This window comes from Sphaeramia orbicularis, chromosome 16 (genome assembly GCF_902148855.1).
Source record: "Sphaeramia orbicularis chromosome 16, fSphaOr1.1, whole genome shotgun sequence".
Taxonomy (NCBI): domain Eukaryota; kingdom Metazoa; phylum Chordata; class Actinopteri; order Kurtiformes; family Apogonidae; genus Sphaeramia; species Sphaeramia orbicularis.
This window is the reverse complement of record NC_043972.1, coordinates 6,579,014-6,598,115: the sequence shown is the minus strand read 5'-3', so window position 1 is coordinate 6,598,115 and position 19,102 is coordinate 6,579,014. Positions and strand designations below refer to the sequence as shown.

Here is a 19,102-nt window from a genome sequence, read left to right as displayed (position 1 = left end):
TCTTATTTTCTTGTTTACAAATAAAAGCAGAAAACTATGTAAAGAAATATGTATTTTCTGAGGTGAGGGAGTGAACTATTTGGCTCATTATTTGATTCAATTCAATTTCCTGTGTAGAGCCCAGTATCACAAAGTCGCTTCACAGGGCTTTACAGAAATTGTTGAACTGATAAAAAAAAAAAAAAAACACACACAATGAAATAAGAAAACAGTCAAGTAATCAGTAAATATTCAACAGCAAAAATCAAATATGATACAGGTTTTCTCATGATATGATAATAGACTGAATATTGACAGCTGTAAATCACTCCAGATAATTACAAGACTTGAGCAATTCCATGAAACCAAAAAATATAAATAAAACTCTTTACAAAACTTTATAAAATGTCCTCAATAAGATAAGATATTCAAGTAAAATGGGAATAAAAATAATCTTCACACATACGGATATATAAAAATGTACAGCAAAATATATATTTTTCTATTTTATATATTTAAAATGTATTTTATTTCTAAAATTAGTTGGGTTTTTGTAAACAATAGCAGTTGCCACAGTGAAACAAAAGCAAATGGGCTTCAAAAATCAAAGATGCCATTGCAAAGTACTTGCTATTTTCCCTATTTGCAGAACTATATAATCCATTTGAACTGTTCTGAGGTGTCTAAATCATTTCTCAATCTTTATAAAAAGTCATAAATGTCGTTAATTAGGTCGGATTAATTGCTTTTTTAACCTACTCTGTAAGAACTGTTTTCTTCTGAGATTATTAACAGCATTACACAACCAATCAAGATTTTCATTTAGGATCTTCTTTATCAGTTAATTACGCACATGTTCATAAAACCTTGCGTTTGGTTTGTGTGTTTTCAGGCTACAGTACCGAGACGCTACAGAGAACGTGGGAAGTCAGCGGGTCAGCCAATGAGAAGCCACACTCTGACTTCTCGGTGTTTGCCTCTCATTTACATCAACACCAGTGTGATCAGGGTTTTCTGTCCTGGATCCCAAGACAAACATCCATCATCAGGTCAGAGCTCTACTGTCTGTTCTGAACACACACTTGTGTACTTGAGCTGACAGTGGTGGTTCAGGATCATGTCACCCGCTTTGTTTTGGATCCTCAAAGCCTTTGGTGTCTGTGTGAAAGCTCCAGTCGTTGCCGACCAGACATAGCAAAGCCACCACATTAGTATGCAGACATTTGCTAAGATAAATAGATGAGGTTCTGAGGAGCAAACCACAGTTATATACACTCCTAACAAACATGAAATTATTGTTGGAAATGTCATAAGTAGAGGTTTGTTTTGTCTGCTTGAAGTGATGACTAACAGTAGTGAGGCTTTCCTTTCAAGTGTCTGTGTGTTTGCAGACATTTAGAGGTAAAGAATGTGGAATATGTCTATTTACATTCACATCTGTAAATTGTAGGTTTGTAATAGTAGATCTGTGTTGTTCTAATTGTAGGTGGTGTATTATTCTTTGTGTGTAATGTGTGTATTATTGTGTCGCTATTCCAGCAGATCCACATGTGAAGAAAGAAGACACCCTGGTGTTAAAGCTGGGGTCTCTCAGCATGGCTCCACAGGCCGATAACCCCCTGACCCGCACCGTGCTGAGAAAAGACATCTACCAGTAAGAAAAACCATTGCATCCTCTCTGATCACTGAACTAAATCTATAACTGATAAAACTTAGTAAGACTGGTTTGTAGGCAGAACCAGGGCTCTGTAGTTTTATCTAAGGTTTCATCTAATCGAGTGTTGCATGGTTAAATGACACTTTACATCAATGTTGAGCTTTTACATGAGCTTTTCATCATAATTTTGAGAAATAAAATCCTGATTTAAAAACCAAAAGTGCTATGAATACAGAAATATAGGCCTATTTAGAAATGGTATTTATTATATGGCATATGGTTTTGACTCATAGTACATAGTCTTAGTTGAGTGTAATCAGAAATGCATTTGGTATTATTTATCTCCACAGTGGTGTTTACACCTACTGCCAGGTATCTATGCTAGTGGAAGCTGTGTTTTGTTGAATAGATCTATACACATTTAAACCATTTGCAAATGTGGTAGAAGGCCATGTTGCAATGCTAGCTGTTAGCATTCTTCTCTATGTTTTTGTGTGCTGTTTCATTTCATTAGGTAAGGAATTCTAGCATTTTTGTCTTTGACTTCTGAGTTCAGGCTTTTTGGGATGAAGTTTTATTTTTATCATAATTTGGTAGTAATGGAGAATGGAGGGAAAACAAATTATTAGTTTAGTCCGACAAACTGGACTTTAACAGTGCATGTAAACATGTTAACTCGACTGAAATTGAAGTTTTACTTGTTGGAGTAACACATATAGATAATGCGATTGAAATCAGATCTACTCTTGCATCGGACCAGTCGGACTGGAACAGGACCAGGTTTTCTGACCCAAATCTTGAACATCATGCATCTCATCAGCATAAAACAGTAGAGCAGACAGAAAGTACAACATGTGCAAATTTACAACTTTGTCCATTGTTGTGTCCATTTACCTCATGATTTGCTAGTTCGCTATTGACTGTTGTTGTGGTCTGTGACGGCGCAGGTTAACAAACTTAAAGAGTGAATATCGCTACCTATTGAAGGTAGAGTGACATGGTTTTGACAATAAATCAATTACACTCCCGTGCATGTGGACTGAGACAAAGACAACAGTCCAATTAAATGGATTGTCAAGCTACAGTCGTAGCTCAACTAAGGTGTGCATGTAAATGTACTGACTGAGACTCAATAAATTCCATGTAAATCCATGTATTTACACTTGCCGTCCCATCCAGAGGCCTGATAGTTAAGACCAGATCGGTAAAAGTGTCCAACCTCAACTCACACTTCATCAAACCTCCTGTGAGGCAGGTTTTTTTCCCATATACTTACGGGGTTTGTCCGTTTGACGCTTATCGCCCACTGGAGGTTTTTGTGGCGTAGCAGGTGACAGCGCCACATAGTGGTTGCACCCGTGCACTCAGTGACTGACACCTTGGGGGTCCACCAGGCCCTCCAGCTGAAACACAAGACTGTTGACACAAGCCCCCTGTGCCATGTGGATCAAAGCTGCTAGGCAGGGAAATTCTGGACTTCTGAGGGAAATAGCTCCACGCAAAACACATTTCCCCACTATAGGCAGCTACGAGAATCTGGATTGTGTCATAGCTGCCTTGAAACCGCAGCCCCACGGCGTGGTGTGTGTACGAGTGTGTGTGCACTTGTGTGAATGGGCAGATATGGAGCTGGCAAACACATGTAATGAGGGAGATAAAAGTGGTGCCTAATGCTTTGTGCAGCTGCAAGTGAGATGTGAGCTGACACAAGACGTAAAGTAGAGAAATAGGGGGAAAAAGGGAAGGTGGACAACAAAAGCAGAGGAGAGGCCACTTCAGCCATCATTGCTGCCTTCAGTTAGTGAAAGTGTCATATGTAGGGAGATTGTACTGAGCAGTGAGGCTGAGGGGGTCCGGGCCTATGGGCACGTCTGGCAATCTGTAACCATCAAGGCATCAAGACAGAGAGAAATACAGTCTGTCCAACATTGTCCAAATTTCTTCCAGAGTATCCCAGCTATCTCCCTCAGAGCCTTTCATTTACCCTTTTGATGTATTAGAGCAGGAATGGTACTGATCAGTAACCATAGCTACTGTTTTCCAGGGACTTTTCAGGGGTGATTCTCTTTTTCATTCCACCAGTTTCTCACAGTATACCACACTGAAATGTTTGCTGTTTGTTTTGGTTCAAGTAAATACACGTAATGGGATGAAACGGCTCAGTTTCCATGGACACGGTGCCTAGATTTATTTTGCTGACAGGTCGGCCATGTTGTTATCATGTCAAATGATAAATGACGACCTTGTGGGCACGGAAAATAATCTGGAGTTTTTCTCAGACTTTCACCCCAAAAACCAGTCACACCAGCCATGCAATTTCACCCCATACTGGCCAGTAATGTTCTGGTAGTTATAGGATTGGTGGCTCTGCGGCGGTGGTGCCCACATCTTCCTGCAGACCGAGATGGTCTTCCATGACGCTCCACCCTGATGTGAACACACAGGCAGACATGTAGGGAACTGACATGGAAGGTATTACATGGTTGTAGTGTTTCAATTTGGTATTTGATTTCGGTTTGAGGTGAGGAGAGGCCTGGTTTTAGTTTAGGATAAAATAAGATAAGATAAGATAAGATAAGATAAGATAAGATAAGATAAGATAAGATAAGATAAGATAAGATAAGATAAGATAAGATAATCCTTTATTAGTCCCATATCTGGGAGATCGAATGTATATATTTGGTGCTGTTTTGCTCATGGAACTTTAATTTCCTGCAGGCTCTACCTAAGTGATCAATACATTTCTATCTAGTCTATTAGCATCACATTTTAGCCTCAAGGTCTTTAGCTACAATACATTTTAATTGTTCATTGTAATATCGTTAGCCTCATAGCATAATTGCCTTAGTCATATTTTTCTTAGGACATATCCGGTGATGTAAAATGAAGCAGCAGTGTTAGTAAAGTTATGCAGATATCACAAATTGGACAAAACTATGACTTAGGTAATTAAACTATATGCTATTAAAGGTGCTAGCAGGCAGTTCGGGCTGCTGCCAAGGTTTTACAATTTGTGCAGGGAAAACAACCAGATTGGGCTTTAAGGTTTTTCCGACCTTGGACAGCAGGGTTAACCCGCTGTTCACAGAGAAGCTGTTAAGAACTGGTTGAGCTTCTAGGATTCTTTGAGTCCCCGGGGGCACAAGTAGTGAATTGCACTCATGATGAGGCAGGTAACCCAGGGGTGGTGGTTTCCACCGGAGTGGAACATCTTTTCTGCACTTTCCTTTTGTTTAATGTTTTATTCTGCTATTGTCCTATGTAATTTTATGTGTTTCTATGCCTTTGCAAAACACTTTGACTTGCCTTGTGTATGAGGCTAACGGTATGTTGCTTTTATTTTAGTCATACCTTACTTATTGTAGTGATCCTCTGTTTGTTTCCAAAAACCACATATGAGTTGTATTCTAACATGACTTTACATCATGTCAGACGGTAGAAAAAAAAAAAAATCCATAAGCTCCGTAAGCTCTCTTTTTATTTATTGCTGAAGGGTCATACGACACACATACACAGTGAAGGTGCATTAAATAGCAATGAAGAAAATGAGAAATTTGCAACTTCACACAAATAAACCTAGAAACATTAATTCTTATTAGCCATTGTCTTTTGGCTCTTACACTTACAATACCCTTGTCACAAATAAACGTACATATGTGGGGCACCATCCTCTCCTGTCTCTCTCCACTAAGTCAATCAGATGAAAAGGCCAAAAATAAATATTTAAATAAAACAGAATATACATATGTGTTACACAGTCTCACACACTAAGCAGCAGGCATGACCATGTGTACAAATACACCAACATTTAGTCACCCCTTTAACCTCTGCACACAGAAGCCAAGAGTCACCACTTCCCTCTTTGCACCGAAACCCAGGAATTATGTCAAACCGCTCTCAGTGTTCATTCTTCCATTCCTAACTATGCATTATACCAACCACCTTCCCTGTTCACATCTGCCCTCCAATTTAGGACAATGACACCCGTGAGTCATATGATTGATACCCCTGAGATCGGGGACTTGTTGACATAGAATCGCAAAGACGGACGGCGATACGCTCTATCTGTGCTGAACTTTACGGCCTGTGCTCCCCCAAGTTGTATAGAGAGAGTCGTAGTGATAGTCTGTAATTATGCAAACCAATGTGTGTTTACAATCTATAACCAACTGTGGCTTTAAGAAGATAAATGTCTGTGAGTTCCGGTAGCCATTTGCTGCAGTTCTGTTTAAAGTCCGCCACTAATTACATCCACTGTCATAATTGAATGACTGATCCAAGTCGTCACGCTGGCTGTTATTGTCTACTGTACATGAAATGATCACAATGTCTGAGACTGGGATTTACTGTAATGCCACCCTGCGAGAGAAGACAGCAGCGAAGGCTAAAATAGCGAGAAAGTGTAAACATCCCAACGGAGCGTATCTGGACGTCGGTTCTGACACACTTTAAGCCTCGCCGTTTTCAGGCCTCAGTGTGTATTTATCATCGAGAGCAGATAGACGCCTTCAAAGGAGGTAAAATAAACCTGTTTGACTGCAAGGCTGCAGAGCTGAGTCGATGTCCACCACCAGGTTCATTTGGTAACAATTAACACCGTTTCATTTGATCAAGTGACGGTCCATTTTTTCCCTCCCTCTGAAGGTCCCCAGCGGCTCTTTTACTAAGCAAGAATTATGACACAGAGCTGCATGCTTCCCCTCTTTCTCCCTCTCCATCTTCACCTACAAGGCCGCTGTCAATTTACACAGCTGAAATCATTTTCCTGTCTTGAAAAGCGCCTTTTTCCAAGTACATGAGCGTCGACCGGGGGAATGTCCAGCATGCTTTCAGCCCTGACTTTCTTGTGGTTTGGGCCCTCTGTAAAATCTCACAGATCTTTTTACTCCCCTCTCCTATTTTCTCCCATTCTCTCTTTCTCCTTTCTTCCTTTTTTCCAGATAGATTTTTTTTTTTTTTTTTTTTTTTTTTTTTTTACTCACGGAACACTTAATTGAAAGCTTCTTGTAGGGTGAGCAGCTGGGGGGCGAACGGGACCACCCTTCCAAGTATCCTGCCGAAACTGGATGCTGCTTTGTAAGGCCACTGAGTACAGATATGAAACACATAAATACATCTGAAAGTTAATATAATGGTAAAATTCATCAACATATTGACTTCAGTAACATTTCATGATCCCATATTAATGAATGAATCAAAATAACCATTAGTCAAGTGAGGATTTTCTTTAAAATATTTGTTTTAGGTAAATTATTTTAATGGACAGAACACGTTACAGGTAAGTAAATTAGAAAATGAAAGTACTTGTAATCTGTTACAGCTACTGAGAAAAAAAATATTTGTGTTAATATTATCCTAGAAAGGAGGGTTTAGGCCACACTGAAGATAAAAAACAAGGTATTTCAGATTGAAGTCATTATATATTGAGAAAATAGTAATTTTTTAGAAACAGCATATATTTGTAAATATTTTTTTAGGGCAAATTATGTTTGTGTTTTACATCTGTATTTGATTGGATCATGAAAAAGTGACATTACAAGAATAAGATGAGTAAGAAGTTGTGTTTTTATGGGGAAAAAATACAACAATTAAAATTAGTGAACCCCGAAGTTTGATTATGTGAATATTTTTCCAACTTTCCATCATTTGTGAAACTTACACTAAAGTATAATTTAAGGAGGTGCTTTACATTCCTCATTTTAACACGATAGATTGTTCCTTTAACTTCTTAAAAACTTAACATAACTTTAGGAATTTTTTGTAAAATATCACAACCTTATCCTCATAATTTAGACTTTTTTCTTGTAATATGAAGACTTTTTTTCTAAAAAAATATTACCACTTTAATCTCTGTGGCATATTCATGGTTAATCTTCAGTATGGCTTTGTCATATACGTGTATATTTTTTCATTTTAGTATTTTCTGCTCTTAAAAAGCTCATACGTTGAAAAAACTTGTGCTCAATTGTTTTGCTTTTTTTTTCTGTGCAAGAATCACATCTTTTGCTGATTTCTATACAGTCTGCAAAGCAGTCAAATGCAGTAAGTAAATTCTGATGAAGTCACTGATAGACATAGTTTCCATTAAAGTTGGAATAATTTTATTTTCATACACATTTGTCTTTTTATTCCTATTTCTACATCAGTAATCACCTTTGACCAGGTACAATGATTACATACGGAGTCCCTGTTATACTTTATCTATCAAGAATGAATCACATGTCGTCGTCTTCGTTGTCATCTTCGTAGTCGTAGTCTTCATTAGCAGTTTCTTCAAATATTTTCTCTGACAGAACTACTTGTCGGATTCATTTCAAATTTTATATGTTGCTTAATTGGGACAATGTCTACAAAGTTTGTTCAGTTTTGAGATATTTAGATTTTTTTATTTTTTTATTTTAATTTGCCATATTTTGATGGTTTATAACATGGCAATGGTTAGAGATATCAATATAGTTCCTATTGAGCAGTGATAGAAGTCATGTATGGACTTTGATTTAATGAGCTGAGTTCTTCTCCAGTGAAAGTACCACCCACTTCTGTTGGGAGATCGATCTCCTGCATCCAGACGACAGGACTGTAACATAGAAACAGAACCTGACAACCTCACAAATGCAACTTTGTTCTTGATAGAACATGCTGGTGAGATACAGGGAAATTGGTCCTAGTTTTAGTAGAACTAGTAATGTATAAGATAAAACATGTCATAGATGGATACATTTGTAGGATAAACCACTTCTTTTGACATTATTTTACATATCAGTACCTGCTACTTCACGTCACAGTAACTGAGTTTTACTGTAAAGAAAAAAAAGCTAATCCAGCGTCAAAGCATGAGCATTAATTTTTCCTCTTTATGCACGTGTTTGTCCCGCCCTGTGCTCACATCCATGTTTCTGAGTGTGTGTTTGTGTCTTAAAATATCCTGCACATTTCCCGACATACCCACACCTACATGACACAGCTCTAGATTCCATCACATACTCGGTTACCTCATGGTCTGTCTGAGGGAGACTCGGGAGCATCCCGCTGCCGCAAAATATGGTTTTCGTTTTTTTCTTGTTTTGATTAGCGCACATGACTGCGTTGCCACGGAGACGGCAGAGTAGGTTGCTGTGTCATCGGTGACGCAGAGCCAGCTCAACATGATGCAGCTCCGGTCTCTTTCTCTCACATCACATTTAGTTTTATTTAACTTCTATTTGCTCTTTTCGTCTTTTGCTCATCCTGTGTTTGTTTTCGCTGGTGTTTCTGAACCAATTTACGTCATACTTTAGCATTTTGTTTATGTTGAATCATCCCCACCTGAGCTCATTTTCAACACTATTTTTCTATGTTCTCATCACCATTTAAAAAAATATTACACCAGCCCACATGATCACACAAAAACAACTGTTAATACTCATTGTGTATATAATATGTTTGGGGTTTTTTCTTCTTTTTGCTTTTTATTAGTCAAAGAATGTGCATAAATATTTTGGGTTACAGTGTTACATCAAAATGAGCAAAATTACTGATTGTGAATCTGTATCTGAATGCATCTTATGTTAAATTCATTAAGTTTTAAGCCAGATTTTTTAGAAGTGGTAGGAAGTTTTGGTTTTTTTTGTATTTTTTTTGGCCCCCACTTTCTTTTTCATTGCAAGATAAGACAAAATTTCCCCGGTTTCTTACTATCTTAACTCTTCTTTTCTCATTCTCTCTGTGTACATTGCCTTATTTTTGCCTTATATGTACTTGTGTTTCCAACTTGCTCTTTTTCACACAAGACTTCCATTACATTCCCCTTTAGCTCACCTTCTGCTGTCCTTTTAACCCTCAACATTTCTCTTTTCAAATTACATTTCTTCATTTTTTTTTACGTCTATTTGTTATTTCCTTCCCGTCGTTCCCTCTCCCTCTATGTTTCTCCAGTGTTGGTTAAACTGGTCCCAGTCCCAGTACGCTGTGGTCAGTAAGCCAACCCCTTATTGCTGTTGAATGGCTGCCTGGTTAAGCCCACATATATGTCCTAATAAGTGGTTGTGATGGGGATCTCCCTTCCACAGATAAACACAGCTCACTGAAGCCAGGACCCTGCCTGTTACTAATAAAATTCCCTGGCAGTGCGTTATATGCACCCTTCTCCTCCAGTAGCATCCACGCTACAGCCGGGGACGAGTGGATGGAGGAGCAGAAAAAGACACGTCTCCAGAGGGATGAAAAAAAAAAAAGACAAGATGGACTATGTATTGTGTAATGTGTTCTTTCTTTTCTCCTGCTTGACACTAAGTGTTTTCACCTGGTGAGAAAATGATGGGAACAGATTGTATCTTGGTTTTTCCTCCAAATGGAACCATGTTTTTACTGCAGTGCACAGACAGTATATGGTTTTAGTAAAACCTGCATAGTTGGATTCTGAATATTTTAATAAATAAATAAATAAATACTGAACCTTAATAATGTTAATTCCTCATACAAACTACTTTAGAGTACTATACAACATGCAGGTTTAATGTACCATAAGATTGCATCTACACTTGCACATTTAGGATTAAACCGAGCTTTGTTGTTTGATTAAAACAAGTTAACTGAAATGGAGTTTAATCAATATGGAGATATTGCATAACCAAATAAACATAATTGGATAAGTAAAAAAAAAAAAAAAAACTTGAGTGAACAGAAAAAAACTGAAAAAGTAAACCATTAACTATCACATGCTCTATTCCTCTAAAAAAAATTCTATTTGCTACCTGCCTAGAAAGTTACTAACTTTCCTACACAGTTCGATTTTTTTCCTCCTCAGAAAGACTTCTCAATACAGTAAAAGAAGGTAAGTCCATCTGTGCTTTAACTTCTTTGAGGAACCTGATTATTTTTCCCAAAACATCTGAAAAAGGCAGCCACCTTTACCCTTAAAGTTCTAGAACTATTTTTTTGTGGTAGTTTTCAAATAATGTTCTCGGTACATTTCATCATATAGATGTTCATAAAAATTCAGGGAAAAAATTCAGAGCTTATTAGTCATAAGTGAGAAAACGTTAAAAAAAAAAAAAAAAGGCTTTTTCAGCAAAATGTAACGCTAATGGAATGTCAAAACAAGCGTCTAAAACCACTGTCATGTATCCAACTCCGTCGGTTTAACTGGTGAATCAATGTTGTAGAAGATGACGGTGTTTTCACGTTCACTACGGAGCCTCTGAACGTCCAAATGGGTCATATCTGATGATCATGAAAAGCGGTTGAAAATATTAAACATTTCTGATCAGGAAATGCTTTTGGTCTTCGGCTGCTGTTTAGGTCTTCGTGGGTTAAAAGTTAAACCTTCATGAGTCCCTGAGATTAACATTAATACTGAAGCACTTTTTTGAGCTTTGTTGAAACAGGATTTAATTTAATCTCAGTTTAGGGCAAAATTCAGCTCTGAGTTGTAGTTTCTTCTGATTTTGATGTTTGATGCATAATTTTAACAAAAACAGAATTTGATGCAGTTGAGAAATTAGTCATTTCTGGTGCACCCTAACTCTGATGACCTTCATAATATTAAATAATACATAGTAATAGTTGAATTAATAGATGCTTCTTCATTACTCTACACTTTGCAATAACATTTACTTAAGATTCAGTTACTATGGACATGCAGCTGTACTGAATATTCTAGTTTTATTTATGTCGGCGAGTGTTAGACGTGTTGTTTGTTCATTCAGTAGTAGCAGCAGACATAGTATTTCCATTTTTATTGGTTCACAGCGGTAGGAGTGAAGCCGAGGTGTGGAATAACACTGTGTTTAAGCCTTGAGCACATCAGCTCTGTTCAAAGGTGCAGGCCTGTCACACCATCACCACACACCTCTGTAAATTCACCAGCGGTCACCGAGGTTCACATACTGCTGCTGCTGCTGGTAGTGGGATTAGGAGACCCTTTCCACTTTTATGCCATTTAATCTCTTGTCCTCACATCGAGGCCGAGCATTGAATGAGCATCTCCGGCGGCTGTGTGACAGCTGCGACCTTCCCTTTACTTTACGTTTCATATGAAATGCCATTCTTTTCTGAACACTCTCAGCTGGTCCCCGTCTTTCTTGTCTTCCCTCCTCATCTTTCTTTTCCTCATAAAAACCCAGAGTTCCCAGCAAATGATTCATTAGATGCTTCAGTGCACACTTGCCTCATCACTCACTTTAGTCGGCTGCCAAGTGCCCCATTTCCCCGTTTGTTTACACCAGCGAAAAGTGCGCTGCTTTGCTTCGCTGCCGCAGTGAAGAGCTCCTCAGGCCACACACAGTGACACCCAGGACCTGCACTTATATACACTCATGTAAAAACACTGTGTCTGGTGAGCAGATTTAACAACGAACTTACTACAGTGAGTGGAATATCTGTATCACACAGATGAAAGATCTCACATTCACAGGAAGTTCTGCACTGCATTCATAAGTGGAGATGTGTATGAATAGAAAATACATTTTATTTGTTGTAAAACTCCCTTGTTAGCGTCATGTACGACTATAAACTGTTGTGAGGATACAGAGTCACAACAGAGCGGCGTTTCTGACCGGTAGTAGCTAAGGGGATTACCCAGCCAGACATGAGTTATTGGAATCAAAGTTGTTTTTTTATCTATTTTGGTCTCTACTTCCAGGCTTTGAAAATATAATCAGAGGATTTTCGTTCCTTCGTATACACTCTTACTATTTTGTCTTTTTGTGAAAATTATGCCAGTGTGTCATTAACACTGAACTGTGGCTAAAACCAAACCATCTTACTAAATCTCTATAATTGCATTGGCCCTTTACTTGTTCTGCTCTTTAAGTCGCTTCATGTGTGTATCATGATGTAATTACTTATTTCAGCCTCTTTTATGACTTTAACTCAAACCTACTTTTGCAGTAATCCGTTTAGATGCAGCGTGTCTGCTCTGAGTAAATGTAGTTAGAGTGCGGTACAGGCTTATCTTAGTTATCTAGAAGTAATTTGGTAGTTAATCCAAGCTTTTAGGACTGAAAGGAGCGAAAAATGAGGGGCTTCTCATTCCAAGTTGCCAATAAAAGAGCACATGCACGTGGAAAAAGTGTGAAAGGTTTCAATAACGGGAGCGGCCAAGCATTAATTCCTGTTTTTAACTCACCGGTCGATGGGGAATGAGCTGTTGTGAAGGCGCTGTATCTGGGTTTGTTTTTGTCATCATCTTTGTGATTGTCTTCATTAGAAATTTCTTCAAACATCTTCAACTGGGTTGGATTCATTTCAGATTTTAGATGTTGCTTCCTTGGGACAGTGTCTACAAAGTTTGTTCAGTTTTGAGAAATTTCAATTCTTGCATTTTTGGCACATTTTTTTAAAATTTGCCTTATAATGGGTCATATTTTGATGGCTTATAACATGAAAAGATGTTAGACATAGCAATATAATTACTACTGAGCACTGATAAGAAGTCATATATGCTCTTTCATTTGTGTCCATGACTGTTGAACTTGAGTGACCTTGAAGGGTCAAACTCAAGGTCACCAATGTCTAAATTTCAACAATCTTCTCTGAAACAACTGGTTGGATTCATGTCAGATTTTTTATGTAGCTTCCTTGGGACAATGTCTACAAAGTTTGTTCAGTTTTATAGAAATTCTGATTTTTGACCACAGGACTCTAACATAGCGGCAGACCCTGCCAACCTCACAAATTCAAGTTTTTATTGATTCCTAATAGAGCATGCCGTTGAGCTACAGGGCCATTGGTCCTATTTTTCTATTTGCGCCTGGAAAGCTGAGAGGGACTTCCAGTTTGGATGTTTCCCGGTCAACTCTAAATCATCTAGCTTCATTTGCGTCTCTCCTTTGCTTTAACCCTCTCCTCTGCTCTCTGGCTTTAGATGTTCACTCATGTTCTCCCTCTCTTTTACAGCAAAAGAAGATAAAATAAGCAAGGATTGGAGGGTCAGCCAGAATAAACATTGTTTTTTGTCAGTGCAGCAAATGAAACACCTGGTGCTGGTAAACGCTGAGGACATATTTCACATCGCCTTGACACTCAGGATTAATACAACATCAAATTGTTTTAAAGACGGGGACAGCCGCTACCCAGTGTAAATCATACACCCCCTTTTATTAAAGTTTGCCCCAGAATTTATGTGTTGAATTAGACGGGATGGCTGCGCCGGGCCGTCAGATGAGACTGGGAGTGGATTCGGAAGGACTCATGTTGGAACAGCCCTCAGACGATGTGTCGTAATGTGAAGAGGAAGTTTAGACTCAGCCACTGAATACTGCTGTGGCTTTGAGGTGGATTATAACCCCCTTCACCTTTTTTTTTCTTAAGATAAAGTCATATTTGTCATATTCTTCTGTGGGAACCAGGCTGATAGAAATTTCTTTGACTCCCAGATGATGCCGTGAACATATCGCATGTCATACAAGCTGATTTCCTGGAAACGGAGAAAATAGTATTTGCTTCTATTTGAGGGGGGAAAAACTGGGTTTGTGTTTGCGGAGCTAAAGTTACGAGAGCAGAACAGAGGAAACCAGATGAATGTTAGTGGATTTGATCTTTGATCTGTGAACCAGAGTACCTGACCGCTGTGTTCAATCAAGCCAACCGCTCGGTATGAGGCTATCAGTCTTCCTAAGGGTCTGACCGCCAAACGTCCCTTTTTCTCTTTGACTAGAGGCCCTTGAACACATTATTACAAGTAAACTTTGAACGAATACTGAATAAAGCTGATTTGTTGCTTCGTCTGTGTATCGTATCATATCTTTATCATCTGTCTCTCCATCTCTCTAATTCCAGTTATCCATCACTGGCAAGCCTTAGACCACAGCTCTTCACTTTGTGTTTAGCCAGCAGTGTCTTGCGCTGTATATGAGTAGGGAGCTGTATACAGCATCTTGTGTGCTGTGTTGTGGTGTCTGCTGACTTCTGTGTACAGCCTGTGGTTCATTCCATAAATAACTGTGGCCTTTGTGATGTTATTCTCAGGCCCTCTGCTCTGTGAGAAGATTGCACCACAACACTTGTATTCCTCGGCCTGCAGTTAGAGGTTTAGGGGGATTAGGGGGGAGAAAACCCCAGCCTGAGCCCTGCTATACGTTTTTATGGCCATTTTATTCATACGATTCTGATGTCGTTTGTGGGCGAAGGAGAGAAGTGGGAGAGATGGGGGTATTAGGACTCACCGCAGGAGAATCAAACAAGTAAACCACAGCGCTTTTTCCCTCGCTTTTTTAGCCGCACTATTGGACGGGCTGTCAGGATGGTGATGTGTGTCTGTCCGTCTGTTGGTCCGACGCTTCTGGCCAGAGGGAAAACCTCGAAAGCACTTGGATAGACGGTCGTACAGTCCGCTACGACATCTATCACTAGTGGAGGGGGCTACAACAAGTTCAGCAAAGGCCTTATTGAACTCAAACACAAAACTTTGCACGTACATTAGAACTGGGGGAATATTTTTATGTGGGTTTGTGGATCATGGATCTGGCAAAATGACTCAGTAGCTTCTACTGCAAAGCTCCACGTGCCAAATTAGGTTTCACCCAGTTTCAGACTTCCAAAAACCCCTCTGGAGCCGTACGTTAATCCACAAATTCCACTGCTGTTTTTTGACATTTCCAGACGTACTTTAACAAACTCATCGTAGATAATTAACCTGAGAAGCTCCAGTATAATTTGGACATTTCATTGAACTCTTTGGTTGTATTAACCACGTTGATGCTACAACGCTCCCTGCCAGAACACATCTAAGTGTTAATGAATTATAGTCATAGCACTACCTGCTGACAACAGGAAATGAGCCTTATGTAACACATATTAGCTGATTTACACAAATGTACCTGTGTTTTAATGACATTCAGCAACACACACTCTGTACTGTTCCATCATAGTCGATCATTAAGTACTGGGTGGAGATTTGGGGAAACACTTACAAAACAAACACTAATACAGAAATTTTTTATGCATCAATAGCTTTAATTTTTCATAATTTATATGCATTAAAATTCCATGACATCTATCTATCTATCTATCTGTCTATCTATCTATCTATCTATCTATCTATCTATCTATCTATCTATCTATCTATCTATCTATCTATCTATCTATCTATCTATCTATCTATCTATCTATCTATCTATCTCTATCTCTATCTCTATCTCTATCTCTCTCTATCTATCTATCTAGTTGTTTACTTACTTATTAACTGTTTGGATGACTTCTAGAAAATTCTGAAGTACACATAAATAAACTAACTAACTTACCAATATTGCATAAAAGATATTGATGTGTCTGGAAAAAACACTGCTACACTGTGACATAAGCATGAAGTAACAGCTGTAACACACAGCTGTAATTCCCCACTTTATTTCCAGATTGGATATTGTGAATTTTGCTGCTAATAATCATGGTCCACAGAGGATAAACCTCATCATACCGCCCCTCACAGATATTTGTAGTGTATGAGACAGATATTTGATGAATTAAATCATGACCATGACAGAGTGAACCCCCATGATTCCGTTAACAGATCCAACTCTTATGTCACACACCCCATGGTTCGACTTTTACATTTTTTAGGAAACATTTATTAAGTCAAACCGTATCAGTCCTGGTCTCGTTCACACATTGCCTATCCACCTCCCCAACCACTGCTTTCCTTTATCCTTTTTTTATGAAGCATCTGTGTGTGTGTTGCCGTTCGTAGCAGCACAGAGTTCTGCATGTTCGGTGGCACTCGAGGTGACGGACCTTATTTCAGAGCTTCCCGGAAACTGCTCTCGTGTTTTGGCATTCTGCTGTCAGTCAGGTCGGGATGCGTGCTGACAGAGGCTGGAGGGATCACATCTCAGCTGTCCTGTCTCATAAAAGGGCCTGATCCAGGGGTTGACCACCTGGCCGCAGAGCTCCAGCCTCAGTGTGTGTGTGTCTGTGTGTGAACAGTTCATCCTGAAGCAGGATATAAACGTTCCAAGAATACACCCATACTACCAACTAGGAAGCCCTGAACTCTACTGCAGAGTGTGATACGGATATTCTACCGCTGTAACTTTGTGTACGTGCGTGTGTGTTGTTGTGTGTGTGTGTGCGGTGAAAGCCCAGCCTCGTGCATCGTTGTGTTTTTGTTCCCCTTCTCCCTGCTCATGACATGTTGATGTTCTGGCATCCTGTGTGGTTGGTTTGAAGCTGTCATTGTCCTGTCAGACACACTCTGAGTATCCAGTCACAGAGCAGTAGCCGGGCCAGGTGGACTATCAGGGGAATGCAGGGATACGGGATCGATCATCAACGTGTCTCCACTTTGTCTAGGTTTTTTTTCGTAGATAGTAATAGTTGAACGTGAGCCATGTGTCAGTATCCACAGTACAGTTTAGGAGATTGCGAGACAGGGAAGATGATTTGGAAGGAAAATAATCTGAATGGCAGCTTTTTCTCTTGGAACAGGGAGGCTGTTTGTGCACTGACAAAACTGGATTTTAGCCAAATTTTGCATCATTCTTTACAGTAAATATTGTATTGAGGTACTGTATAGTCACTTGAAAACAGAAATATACCTTGATGCTGTGTTTCCATATTGCTGTAATAATTTATAAGCATATCTTGTGTATTTCTGTAGTAGTAGATGTGTTTGTGTGCTCTCTGTTGGGGAAGTGACTTATATAGTATAGCCTTGAAAGTTTAAAACTATGTCACACTGGAAGTAGTCAAACAACAGCAAAAAAACATTGGCGAGAAATGAAGTTTTCTGAGCCAAAACTACTCATCAAGATGTCACAGTGAGTGAGTATATCTAATTCTAAATTATAACAAAATGTAGTAAACAAAGCCTATGTCCCAGCAAAAAAAAAAAGTGTAGCATACCCCCCCGAATGAAGGATGACCCTTCACTGGTGATTTTCAGATTTAATGGCACTAAATCCTTAAATCGACTGTAAAAGCTAAAGAACACACAGACAAAACATATGTAATTACAAAGCACTTACATTAGGAAAATATCTGAGGATTAGCTTGACTGAAACCTAACAATAAACATTAGCTTAGATTGCTATCTTAAATGACAAATTAATAAACCAGTGAGAGACACAAAATATTCAGTTACATTTCTAAATTTAACACAAACGTACCTTGTGCCTCTTCAGAGGGGCGGCTAACGCAAACTTTTTTAACTGTTTTTTCTCTTTTTGATGTCGAAATAGGAAGTTACTCTTCAAAATAAAAGTCTGCTATGTCCAAACTGGATATTACCCTTTACATAGTCAGAATAAAAACAATATGCCAAGACACAATTACAGAAGTGAATTTAGCAATTGCACTCGGGGTTATTTACAGAAAAGTTTAATGCTAAATATTCGAGTTTAATGTTAGGATGATGGGGGTTAATACAGTAGCAATTTTATGGTCCCAAAATATTATTGTTTCAGTAGTTAACTGAATAAAACAGCCAACAGAGTAGTTTATCTTCTTAACTAATGAGTATGCAAATGTAAATGGAGCTGAATCACCAGTAAACCACAGGAAGAAATCTACAATAGTACGACTACTTGTTTGTAGTTGCTACTGATTACCATTGAACGCTGTGTTTGCCTTGGTGTGCGTGTGAGGTCAGTAGCCTCTCGCTAAATTATCCACATTTATCTGTCGGCTACACAGTAGAACATAAGACCAGAGCTGAGGCAATTGTAAGATGGAGAAGTAGCACAAGAAAAAAAGCCAACCTCAAGAGAGAAGGAATGTGCAGATGCTTTCAAATGTCCATGTGTGAAGCCACAAGCTCTTCTGCGGCTCGGGGAAGCCAATGAGAAGCCAGTGGCGTAATTGCCTAATGCTTGTGTAATAAGAGGCACATTACAACCCCAGGAGGCCCAGCCAGACATGAAAGAGCCAGAGGCTGGCACTAAAGTGGGCTCAAAACTGTCTTCCTCCTCCTGGTCTTTACCACTTGTTTTTACTCTCTCCGACTCTATACCAAAAAGCTTATTTTATGTGTATTATAAACTCTACTGTATGTGTTAGAATAGTCCCACTAGCCCTATACTCCAGATCCAGTTTCACATCACCTTGCCTAACACACAAATATTCTCCTCAAATAAACATGTGTAATATGTGGAAATCAAATACTGTATCCGCTGTAATTTGTGGTCTTTCAGTAGTCACTTTTATCCGTCTTGATTAATGACCCTCTACTATAATCTGATACATCTCAAAGTGTGTCCATTTGTAGGTTTTATAGCATATTCCAGGTTGATTCAAGTCTTATTTTGGTAAGATTTTTTTTTTAAACCTATTTTTATAATCTGTTCTAGCTGTAATGCACTTAATGAGGTTATTTACTTGCAGGAAAAATAACTTACACATTTTGTTTTTTTTATAGAATTTACAAAAAAAAAGAGTAGTGAAGTCATCACAAGCCAGTTCTGCCCTGCATCAAAAGCCTACTCAGTATAATGTTTTTTTGTTTTATGAATTTTTCTTTTCTTGATAATAGTATTCATGCAATTTATCACTTTT

The 19,102-nt window shown here is 38.7% G+C and overlaps 1 protein-coding gene across 3 annotated transcripts in view; it reads left to right on the top strand.

Annotated features, from left to right (window-relative positions):
- The window catches only part of vps13b (vacuolar protein sorting 13 homolog B), a 464,114-nt gene that overhangs the window by 244,995 nt on the left and 200,017 nt on the right, over positions 1-19,102 (top strand). For 2 of the 3 annotated variants that reach the window (XM_030157727.1, XM_030157729.1), the window contains exons 30-31: positions 872-1,028; positions 1,519-1,633. In XM_030157727.1, the coding sequence (XP_030013587.1) occupies positions 872-1,028; positions 1,519-1,633 (272 nt within the window). The remainder of the gene's footprint in view (positions 1-871; positions 1,029-1,518; positions 1,634-19,102) is intronic. The other variant, XM_030157728.1, reaches the window with a different exon arrangement.